The sequence below is a fragment of the Amblyraja radiata genome, chromosome 4 (genome assembly GCF_010909765.2).
Source record: "Amblyraja radiata isolate CabotCenter1 chromosome 4, sAmbRad1.1.pri, whole genome shotgun sequence".
Classification (NCBI taxonomy): domain Eukaryota; kingdom Metazoa; phylum Chordata; class Chondrichthyes; order Rajiformes; family Rajidae; genus Amblyraja; species Amblyraja radiata.
Genome location: NC_045959.1, coordinates 46,679,528 through 46,692,044, shown reverse-complemented (window position 1 = coordinate 46,692,044; position 12,517 = coordinate 46,679,528). Strand labels below are relative to the sequence as shown.

General features: G+C 38.7%; 1 protein-coding gene across 18 annotated transcripts in view; it reads right to left on the bottom strand.

Annotated features, from left to right (window-relative positions):
- eya1 (EYA transcriptional coactivator and phosphatase 1) overlaps nucleotides 1–12,517 on the bottom strand; it is a 155,925-nt gene that overhangs the window by 129,317 nt on the left and 14,091 nt on the right. For 17 of the 18 annotated variants that reach the window (XR_004411703.1, XR_004411704.1, XM_033019313.1 and 14 more), the window contains 2 exons: nucleotides 12,323–12,377; nucleotides 9,999–10,126 (listed from right to left, as the gene is read on the bottom strand). Coding sequence is in view for 16 of the 18 variants with exons in the window: in XM_033019313.1 (XP_032875204.1) it covers nucleotides 9,999–10,122 (124 nt within the window). In the remaining 2 variants the exon portion in view is untranslated. The remainder of the gene's footprint in view (nucleotides 1–9,998; nucleotides 10,127–12,322; nucleotides 12,378–12,517) is intronic. The other variant, XM_033019325.1, reaches the window with a different exon arrangement.

The window sequence follows — 12,517 nt, the reverse complement described above, 5'->3', positions numbered from 1 at the left end:
CTAACACCCCCCCCCCCCCCCCCCCCCCCTGCCAATATAATCAAGGATCTTTATCAACCCCTGGTCATTCCCTCTTCTCCCCTCACCGATTGGGTAGAAGATACAGAATCTTGTAAGCATATACCAGATTTAGGAACAGCTTGTTCCCCTCTGTTAGCAGACTATTGAATGGTTCACGCATAAGTTCGGGTGAAGTCCCGATCTTCTGACCTACCTCGCTGTGGCATTGGACCTCAACTCTATAACTGCAAGCTACAATGGACCTCAACTCCACAACTGCAATGTTGTAAAACTATATTCTATGCTGTAGTAATTTTCTCTGCGCACTACCTATTGTATTTGTGTATGGTTTGATTATACTTGTGTATAGTATTTTGCTGGATAACATGCAAATAAAAGTTTTACACACTGCCTCAGTACACATGATAATAATAAACCAATACTTTTGTAGACAAGACATACACAAATTAATTTCTGATATTTGCCGGGTTATTTGGTAGGCAGCAATAATTATAGTACTGTTGGCTTTATCTTGCCTACTATTAGTAAACGAAAGCTGCAGGGCTATGCAGAGAGTGACGAGGAGTGGAACTAACTGGAGATCTCTTATACAAAGCCAGTATGGACTGGAAGGCCAAATGGCCTCCTTTGGTGCTCTAACAATCCTATGATTCTGTACCGTGTTAATCTGCCAAGTTTCACATAGTATCGGAAGGCTCCCGAAACTTTGCCCACTGACACGAGTTATTGCCCCCAGACATGAACAAACAAAACTTAGAGCGAAATATCAGGAAGATGCTAAGCAATGTTCCAACATTCCTTTCTGTACATCAAGAGAACGAATTGCTGAATATCCTTCCTATTATCAATTTTTCTGATAATGATATTGGAACAGTTAAGATCATTTATTTTCTTGCATCTGCTCCATTAAATAGCACATGAACCAACCTTGAATGATTAATTGAAGTGATCAATTAGTACCCATCTATCACCAAGCCAAGAACAAAGCTTATAACTCAATTACTATTTATTTTACCATTGACTTTATTTTAAATGTCACAATAAACTTAATAGCCCAACAGCTCTATAGTTCTTTCTCTCGGGAATTATTCTTAAGTGGCATTAAGCGCATGATTTACCCTCTTCTCATTCCTTACATCCATTTTTCTTAAATGCTAATTTTATGCACTCATCACAATAGTTATTAGTAAGGAAAGCAGGCAATTAAAAAAAAAAGGATTTTGTGGATTTGATTATTAAGAAACATTGATATTTTATGTGCTAGAGGATATTCTGTTGTTGAGTTTCATCTTTTTATTTTCTTCAAGTAAAATAAATACCTTTTAAATAAAATAGTTTCATCCTCACAAGTTTAACCATCATTTTTCAATGGCTCCGCAGTTAATACAAAAATTGCTGCCATTTTGCACATATAATTGCCTCAATTCCAAGATACCAGATAGAATTGTTAATTAATAACTCTTAAATAAATCTTCAGTAATAGATTTTGAAATAGGTTGAATTTATTTTGTTACTGAAAATAAAATGAGCTTCACAACTTGTCAAAAATCCAAGGAAAAATGTTTCATTGATCTGACTGGCAACTGTTGAAAAAATATATTTTTTTATAGGTAATTCCGGACATAATTCTAATCTAGGAATCTAACATAATTTAGAGCCTGATTACATTACACCAAAAAAAAAATCACAAAGTGCAGCCAACATGATTTCTTGCCAAAAAAAAAAAAATTAGATTTTTAATCAGTTGTCATGAAAGGTTAAAATATCATCTCACACCCAAAGAGCACACAAGGGAACAAATCGAAGAATTAAGTGAATTTGTGGTCCTGTACCAGAGCCAGGCAGCCCTGCATTGATATAGATACTAGTAACTTACAACCAATCTGCTATACTGAGCATAGTATTGTTGTCACCTAAAAGGTGATTGTCAATAAGAAGATTGAGCAATGAGCTGCTCTTGACCGTGGTTTAAGGGTTGATAGACAAGAGATATGTTTATTAGCATAGAATTGGCAGTGAAAGTTTTATTTTTCCTTTTTCAGGATGGAATTCTTTGAATTCATAAATCCAGATGTAAAAACAGAAACTTGACCATTTAGGGAAATTAAGACTAGGATTCAAAATGTCAAAGCTATTATTGATAATTCAGAGCTTTGGTTTTGGGAAGAGATGTTTAATAGTTTCATCCAGGAATAGAAATTACATTCATGGAAAGATGGACACATTTACATGTGGTGTGATGGAGTTGGTTTATAGGAGTTGGGATATCTAAAAGTCTGATAGATGGTTGCAAGTATATAATTTCATAGAAGGCACTCAACTGATATTAGAAGAAAATTGGAAAAGATTGACAGTTCAAGTCTCACAAGATCAAAAATTAAGTCTATATAACAGTCTGTGATGACAGGCAATATAAAAGGCATAAAGGACTTTTGCCAGAATTTTGCTTTTCATTGCATCTCATTTCACATAGCTCCAAGTTCAATTAATAAGTATAGCCAAATAATGAAATATAATGGGGGATAAAGGCAGAACTCTTATCTCTAACCCCCCCACCCAATAATGTTTAAAAGAAAACATAATTTAAATCCATTCAATTACTGGAAACATTTATAAATTATTCAAAGGACTTGGGCAACACCAAATTATCAGGAGGCAATCGTAGTCTTCTGTCGGGTGAAGCTTTGGAGTCTGCACTCTGGAGATCCACTAAGTAGGATAATTGAGGTAGAAAGTCCTGGAGGACAACTGGACACACACAACCAGGCAAAGCAAGTGTGACCATGGAGAAAATGGCATGTCCAACCATGGGCATAGTGGTGGACTGAGCATGATCTGGCTTATTGTGTTTCTTATCTTTGACAATAACAATAGTTTGTGTACAAGGCCATAAGACAGAAGCAGAATTAGGGCATTCAGCCAATAAAGTCTGCTCTGCCATCTGATCATGGCTGATCTATTTTTCCCCTCCCAATCCCATTCTCCTGCCTTCTCCCCGTAACTTTTAATGTCCTTACTAATCAAGAACCTATCAATCTCTGCTTTAAAAATACCCAATGATTTGCACTCCACACCATCTGCAACAATGAATTCCACAGATTCACCACATTCATATGGAAATTAGAAGTAAAAACAGTGGATTTATAAATTCAAGATTATCAAGGTTGGAAGACATCGAAATGAGTTATATGGATAAGATTACAATGAGGCAGTATTACAAAATGACTCCCATTTTTAATTTATTTCTTGACTTCACATCTGGTGCCTTGTATTTCCTTGTCATGCCTGGCACCGGTAGTACAACTCCACCACCTGAAATACTAATTACCATTCATGTTGCCAAATGTTGCAGAACGTGACCCAAAGGATGGTTAAGTACTGTGATCTCACGAGGGCAACTCAAGACTTGCCATTTGAGAATATGAAAACAGTATTTAACTTCCTGCAGCCAAACTAATTTCTTTGGAACCACACAAAACTTCATTTTCCAGCTGCATAAAAAAGAGACATCTACAGGTCTTGGCATAGTGTATACTTATTAGTATTTGATGTAGGCTGAAATAGTGAAACTCGGTGGCACGAGGTGTGTTTTTGTACAATTCATAACATGATCAAATAGAAATGGTAGTTTAAAGTAGTCAAATAGGTGTGACATCACATGTTGTTGCTTGGCATACACTTGTTAACTAAATTCAGGACTTTAAGTACTAACAATAATGAACAAATAAGTGAAATTATTACATTGATCTGAATCTTCACAATAGAATGATAAAAACTGTTCAGCTAATACTAACTAATTTAAAATAAAGTATTTTAATGTTGCACTTCTGAAATAGAAACCTCTTCAAACAAATGTTAAAGTTTAACTAACTATTAATTCAATTTTACTTTCAAGATTAATGTTTTCGATACTGATGTAATAATTCAATGGGAGAAATCGAATTCGCATCTAGTGTATGCTGATTGTGACTCAAAGCTCGATTTATTTTTCTATTTAGCTGCAAGGCCAAAATTGCATCTCAGGCCATGAAAATTTAATTGGAACAACGTATCCCACACAAAAGCACAGATCTCCTATCTATCAGTGCACAGTAACATCAGCAAAGCTTTAAACACATTTGCATATTTTCTCACTAAAGGACAACGAGTTACTAGTTTAGAATACAAAATGAAATAAGACAAAAATTATGATTTTCTGAATTTTATAAGCAGAGTTTCTTAGATCTCAATAAAGAAGAAGAATATCATTTTGGTTGAATTTTATTTGAAGAAACCAAATAATCCTAGAAGGAAATAAACTGAATTGACCTCAAGACCTTCTCCCATTACATGATCTATATAACTTTGTAGACAAGGCAAGAGTATTTTCTCACTGTAAAAGCAAGGAACTGCAGTTGCTGGTTTACAAAGAAGGCACTAAGTGCTAGAGTAACTCAGCAGGGCAGGCAGTATCTCTGGATAGGTGACGTTATGAGACAGGACCCTTCTTCAAATTGATTGATGGGGTGGGGCAGGGGGGGCAGGGATGGTAGGGGGGGGGGGGTGGGGGGAAGAGGAGAGAAGAAAGCTTGAAGCAAGGAGGGGCAGAACAAAACCAGACTGGTAATAGGTAGATACAAGTGAGGACGGTTTTTGAATAGGCAAATGGTTAGACAAGGCGCCAGATGTAAAAGACAGAATATGTGAACATGCGAAATGGTCAACACTTCCGCTTGGTCCACGAAGGCCTGCTGGATCTCCCTGTTGATAACCATTTTAACTCCTCTAACCATTACCATACTGACCTTTTTGTCCTGGGCAGCCTCCACTGCCAGAGTGAGATGACACACAAACTGGAGGAACAGTAGCTCATATTCAGCTGGGTAGTTTGCACTCTAATAGTATATACACTGAATTCTCCCATTTTAGGTAACAACATAACCCTCTCCCTTCTCCCCTGTGCACCTCCGAGACTTCTACCTATTTTTCCTCTCCCCTTCCACCAACATTCCAGCCTCTAGCTTCACGATTCACAACTCTTCAATCCTTTTGTCTCACACCTGTCTTTTCATCTCTGGCCTTTTCCCAACCATCTGCCCATTAATAAACACCACACTTGTATCAATCCATCACCTGCCAGGATTTGACCTGCCCCCCTCTCTGCCAGCTTTCTTTCCCCCCATCCCACTTACCCCCACAATCAATCTGAAGGTCCAGACCCGAATCCATGTACTTCAGAGATGCTGTCTGACCCAGAGTTACTTCAGCATTTTGTTTTCCCATTAATATTTTTCAACAAAACTATGTTTCAAAACGTGTACAGCTCAGAGTTTTCCACTTGCTTGTTATTATTAAAATATAGACAATGCAAATTAAATATTACAACTGATTTTGTATATTCGTACATATGCATTCAGGTAACATATACAATGTGCACAATAAGCAAATGTTTTCTCAATAAACTTGAAAGTTATTCAGCTTGAAGCACACATCAGAAAATCATGCGTAGGAAGGAATTGCCAGTTTAGACCGAAGATAAACAGATAATGGTGGAGTAACTCAACAGGACAGGCAGCATCTCTGGAGAGAAAGAATGGGTGATGTTTCGAGTCGGGACCCTTCTTCAGACTGAGAGTCTCCCTCTCCCCTGACCCTCAGTCTGAAGAAGGGTCTCGACCCGAAACGTCACCTATTCCTTCACTCCAGAGATGCTGGCTGTCCCATTGAACTACTCCAACATTTTATGTCTATCGTCAGAAAATCTGCACTTCTGGCACACGGCCTTGCCACTATCTTGTACCTACAATTTCTTGATCATCTATACTCCATTTGACCAAAATATTCTATCTTTAACATACAATACAACTGATTTGCCCTTTTCGTGTAATTATCTTTCCTTTCTCCTTTTGAAGTCTCATTATATGGATCCGATTTGACAGTTACCATTCGTTTTCCAGTACATTGATAATTTAACTGCTACTTGTATTATTCTAGACGTTTGGTGTTTGTGCAATGATGCTTGTGCAGACTACTGTAGGACAAGCATCATTGGGCTCTAAGCCCACCGTCATCATGTGCAAAATGTTTACTGTACTGCTGATAAAGTATGGAGCTAAATCGTCAAGCTCATAAAATGGAGCGTATTCCAACACTTATACACACACATCTCTGGAACATCCAGATAAAAGGGACACATAACTATGAGTCAAACACCCATTTAGTGAATATTATTCCACCTCCAAAACCATAATCTCATCCAAACTCATCTCCAAATACCTGGACACAGGAGTCGGCATCCCTCTCTATCACTGGCTCCTCTATTTTGTGACCCATAGATCACAATCAGTGAGGATAATGCCCCTGTCCCACTTAGGAAACCTGAACAGAAACCTGAACAGAAACCTCTGGAGACTTTGCGCCCCACCCAAGGTTTCCGTGCGGTTTCCGTGCGGTTTCCGTGAGGTTCCTGAAGGTTTTTGTCAGTCTTCCTAATGGTCGAAAGTGGTTTCCGCTTCTTCTATGTTCCGGCGATTATTTCAAAAAATTCAAAACCAGCCGCGACTAGGTTGCCGTTTTAAAAATCGAAGCTGGTTGCGATGCTAGTTGAAGGTGGTTGCCTGAGGTTGCAGGTAGTGGAAGGTAAGACCTCCCTGGTGGAATAAAACTGGGTGAAAAAAAGGTCATACCTTCCACTACCTGCAACCTCCGTGCATTTCGAGTCAGGACCTTTCTTCAGACTGATTGTTGTGGTGGGTGGGGGGGGGGGGGGGGGGGGGGAGAAATCTGGGGGGAGGGGCAGGACAAAGCCTGGCAAGCAATAGGTAGATATAGGTGAGGCAGGGTTTTGTGTATAAGAGGGAAGTCTTTTAGGACCGAGATGATCATTTTTTACACAGAGAGTGGTGAATCTGTGGAATTCTCTGCCACAGAAGGTAGTTGAGGCCAGTTCATTGGCTATATTTAAGAGGGAGTTAGATGTGGCCCTTGTGGCTAAAGGGATCAGGGGGTATGGAGAGAAGGCAGGGATGGGATACTGAGTTGGATGATCAGCCATGATCATATCGAATGGCGGTGCAGGCTTGAAGGGCTGAATGGCCTTCTCCTGCACCTATTTTCTATGTTTCTATGTATGCAGATGGTTGGACAAAGGCCAGAGATGAAAAGACTAAAGGTGTGAGTTAAGAGTTGTAAATTGCGAAGCCAGATGAAAGAATGTAGGTGGAAGGGAAGAGGAGAAATGGGTGTGAGTCCAGTTGGGGCACATGGAAGAGAGGGGCTGGGGGTTTAGTAAGTTATTGCCTAAAATTGGAAATTTCAATGTTCATACTGTTGGGTTGTAAACTATCCAAGCAGAATATGAGATGCTGTTCCTCCAGTTTGTGTGTGGAGCATTGGAGGAGGTAGAGGGCAGCAGGCACGGAAATTACTGTCAAAACATGCAGGGGACACAATTTCTTGGCGGCCCCGCGCGCGCATGCGCATACACACGAGGCTTCGGCCATGGGCTTGAATCGGCCTGTTCATGGGGACTTTCATCGACCGGCGAGGGCTTCAACATCGGGAGCCTTGATCGCCTCGCTGCAGCAGTTTGATTTTAAGTCGCGCCGGGCGCTGAAAGGCCCCGCGAATGGGCCGATTCAGCCCTTAGAAAGCGGCTGATAAAGTCCAGATGACAAAACATGGGGGGGGGGGGTGGGATCGTCCCCCACCTCTTAAAGCGGGGGGGGGGGGGGACGGACATTTACCCTCCAGGAGGACAGAAATGTCAGTATGGGAATGGGAAGGTGAGCAAGTGGGAGATCCAGTATGTCTTGGCGGACCAAGAAGCTGACAGCTGCTTCCCGTTATCAACCTACTAAACTTTATCCCACAAGTTAGAGGGTAAACCAGATCTTTCTTTCAACCTACCTTCATTGTGGACTCAAGACATTTTATAAGTTCCCTTTTCCTCTAAACTGATGCAAAACCTGTTGTACTGGTATATGGCTTAATTGTAATGGATAGTAAGATCCAAATTAATTGGATAGCACGCAAATAAATGCTTTTCACTCCACCTCAGTACACGTGACAATAATAACTCAATATTCAATTCCCTACCTATTTTAGAATTCAGATTTTCATTCAATTGTCTGATCAGAATGAAAATGTCTCCGGCCCTCCAATAGCAAAACAATCTGTTCTGTGAGGTTTCTATGCTAGAAGAGAAATGAAAATCCAACTCATGAACTTGATCAATGTACCAAACCAATTATATGTTTTAATCCTGATTTAAAAGGGCTTATCTCATATGTGTCAACAACACTATCTCATATAAAAGGTGTTCATCTCTATTAGAAAGTTCTGAAGAAAGCGCAGCAACCTAAATAGTGAACACTGTTTCTCTCTTTGAAGATCTCTCTCCATTATTGGGTAATCTTAGCAATTTTGTTTTCATTTTCGATTTTGAATTTATTATAAACTATAATGCAATGACTTTCATCAACAGATACTAATTCCCTATCTATATAACCCGGTATTTCAATCACCATGGACATTTTGGGCAAGAATATCAATATAACCCTCACACATAGTTCCTTGTGTTATCAACAAAGTGCTGATGTAACTCAGCAGGTCAGGATGGAATGCACAGGCGACATTTCCAGTCGTGACAGTCTGAAGAAGGGTCTCGACCCGTAATGTCATCTGTCCATGTCCTCTAGAGAAGCTGCCTGACCCATTGTGTTATGCCAGCACTTTGTATTTCACTCACAATTCAAACATCATCAGTTTCTTGTGTCTATTTGTATTATCCATTTGCGTGAGGCTGTATTGCGATCATGGAAGCACAAATCTTTAAATTTATCATAACGTTAAGTGTTATGTTGATGTGGTAGCATTGGAGAAACACATCTTACAATAAATATTGCTAGGGATTATTCCTGTAAATGGTAGAGACCATGAAGCTGGGCTTTATTCTCACTACACTAAGTATATAGAGGAGACATTTTCCTTATTAGTTTTCAAGTAGTTTGAACACAAGGATTTTGGGTGTGTAACAAATTCCTTATTCTTCTCACTAGCATCATAGTCATGTTGCATTTAAAACCAAGGGACCATGTATGTAATTAGCTCCCAGATTTCCACCAGTATTATTCTAGGATGTGTGTGACATTGGACAGGGGTGGTTTATAGCAGGTGCTGCTCAGCACCTCTCCATACGGACAACATGAATTCTGTAAAATAATTCTCTATCATTCAAGCATACATGCCACACAATCAGCTCGTGAGATAGAATATCAGTGGAGTAAAATAAACAAAATTGTAACTGCAAGTAGGAAATATAAGAAGATTATTCAGCAACATTAGATCTATTGAGAACAGAAATAACATGGTAAGCACGGTGCAGCTGAGAATTGTCTCATCAGGGGATGACACCTTTTGATTATTTTAACCTTATGATCAGAGAGTAGACTTTACTTCCTATTCTCAATCACTAATGTCATCTCCTGATTTTAATTTACAACATTGGGAAGATTGTCACATCATGCTGTCTTGGCAGATACTCAAACTCACATTGTGATAACATTTCCACTGGTTATGTTGCATATTTTCTCACCTGTGTTTTAAAATTTCTAAAATATAATTCTTGGAAGGGTCTAGTTAATATAGAAAATAAGAACAAGATGAAAACGTTTAAAAAAATATAAACTCTGCGTATTCAGTATGGATACATTTTACATAAAAGTACACTGAAATTCTCACTTCTAACTTTGCTTTTATCTCCCTGCCAAATGAAGGATCGGATAATGCATTTCTTTCATCAGATGATTTTTTCCCCCCATATCCAAGAGCCTAATCAAAGGGCGCAGATGAAAATAAACAATATTTTCAAAGGTCACCAAGTCAGAAATTGCATGTTATAATACAATGTGCTTGAAAGGAAACATAAATTGAATTAATGTATGATATCCAAAGCTGTTTTGTTCCAAACCATCTCAAACCTAATTGAACCCACTCACCTTCTGTGCCATTTGGGGTCATGGAATTATTATTAATGCAGGAGTTGTCAAGCTTTGGACCATTGGGAGACTCACTACTTCCACTGATTCGACCTTGTGGACTTGCTAGATCCTGCATTTCCATAGACCTATAAGTAAGAAATAGTTCTTGTTTGTCCGTGAATCTCAGATGTAGTTAAATTATATATTCCAATTGGGGCCAAAGCATTGCCAAAATTTAGTTAATAAATAAAAGTTTCCTTACTTTATCATCTACATAGTGGCAACTTTCATATTAGAAAATAAATCAGCTAACAATTTGTTCACAGAGATCTTAAAGAATATAGGCATTGTTTAATCCAGAATAAAGTCATTTTATACATATTTCTGAATGCTTTCCAACCTTCCTGGAAATCTGTATCTTTATTTTAGATCAGGATTTTGCGCTTCCTAATTCTCTGGTGCAAAACCCCCCAAATAACATCAACGATAAATGTACGTCACACAAGAGATTTCCAAACGCACTCATCTAAAAAATTATCATTTTTATTTACTCACAGAACAATCAGGTTTCAATAGCCATATTTTCCCTGTTCTACACTACTTAAAAGGTCAGCAATCAAACTGTACTCTTGACCCAATATTGAAATCTATAACCTTCACCCCTGCTGAAATCTGCATGTGTATTTTCAGGTGCAGGACTTTTAGCTTCTTAGCCTTAGATCCTTCAGTTGCTGCTGATCCAAGCCTTGCCCGTTCATCGGTCATCACTATTAGGGTAGTCATGGAGACTCCATATTCAAACACTGACGACCTTTTACTTTACCTGCAGGACAGGCTGGTAACAGCCACTCGTGGGTTCCCTCAAATAACCTTGTTTTCACCATTGAACTTCATTTCAGGTAACCCACAGCCCCCGTGTTCCATTCCCACACCCGCCAGGCCACCACTGTTCACTATTCCACAGTTCACGTTCTCTGTCCCTCCCTTCTTGTTACCTGAACTCTTCATCCTCCCTTATCTGCTTCCATCTGCACAACAACTCTGCCTTACCTGATTCCACTTATCGAAGATAGACTAAAACATATCTTGATATCTTGAGAGAAGGAATTCCTTCTCTCCAGAGATGCTGCATGTCCCACTCAGTTACTCCAGCTTTATATGTCTATCTTCAGTTTAAAACAACATCTGCAGTTCCTTCCTCCACTTATCACCCACCTGTTACTTCCATCCTCTCCCCACCTCAGTTGCATCTGGCTAATTTTTCTTTGAAATCTTTTTATTTTTTTTAATCGCTTTCCACCTTCTTTCCCTCCCTACCTGGTTTCACTTAGGCCTGCCCCCCCCCCCCCCTCCTCCCCCCAATCTGATTCAACTCAACGCCCACCAGCTCCCTTCTCATCGCACGCTCTTACTACTATGTGCTGGCTTCCCTCTTCACTTTGTCCTGCTCTTAGTTCTGGAATGTGGAGGAGAATTATAAGAGACATAGATCGGATAGATATATTAATTTTAGTAATAGTGCAGAGAAACAAATCTTCACAAATTATAAATGCCCCGTTCATGAATCAAGATTTCAGGATCGTCACCCAGAAACAGAAAATATTTAAAACTGTTCACAATTGCGATTTTACAAATCTAATGGTCTATTTGAAAGGGGAGGGGAATAGTGGGCTCTCAAATGTCATTCCCTCCATCAAAATATCAAATAATAGATTGTTGCAATATAGTTGGTTGAGGTTTGATGGGTTTTTTTGCATTATAAATACTACACTTCAAAAGTAGTTCATTAGCTGCAAAATGTTTTGGAATTCTTTGAGTTCAAGTGTTAATTTTACAATTCAATTACACACAAAAACAATTCTGTGAATTTGCAAGTCCTTTGCAGAAACTAAAGTCGCAATTACAAAAAGGCGGTAATATTAACTAATTAAAATGTTATTTTATCTAAAATATCTTAGAAACATTTATAATTTGCACAAGATAAGAAGACATCTAAAATCGTGGGATTGCATCTCACACTAATTCCAAGTTAAAGAGAACAATGTAACAAAATAGGCTTGATTATTAATATTCTGAGCGCTACCCAGAAATATTTATTCAGACAAACTGCATAATTATCAATAAAAAAAATAAGCATCAACTGTTTGTGCACAAAACTCTTTTTAAAAATATTCTACATAACACTGATAAATGTGAAATACTGATACTATTTTGCATTAGCTGACAGAATATATTCTTGAAAGCATTTTTTACCCATGCACATTTTTGAAAAAAAACACAAGAGCAAGTAAAGACAATGCTTAAACATAGCACACATAGTAAAATTTCAGCAGAGCTCTTACCTGGAACCTGGAGGATATGAAACATCGGAATCGAGTTGAGCCTTTTTTTTTTCACCTGCCAGTAAAGAACAAAATAACTCCTTGTTACTCAAGTGTCACGGCTCAGCATGTTTCTGAACAATAGGCTTCAACTTGAAAAGAGCATTCTTTCCCTTTATCAAAGAGGAAGAAAGGGAGACAGGGTAACAGAGAGTC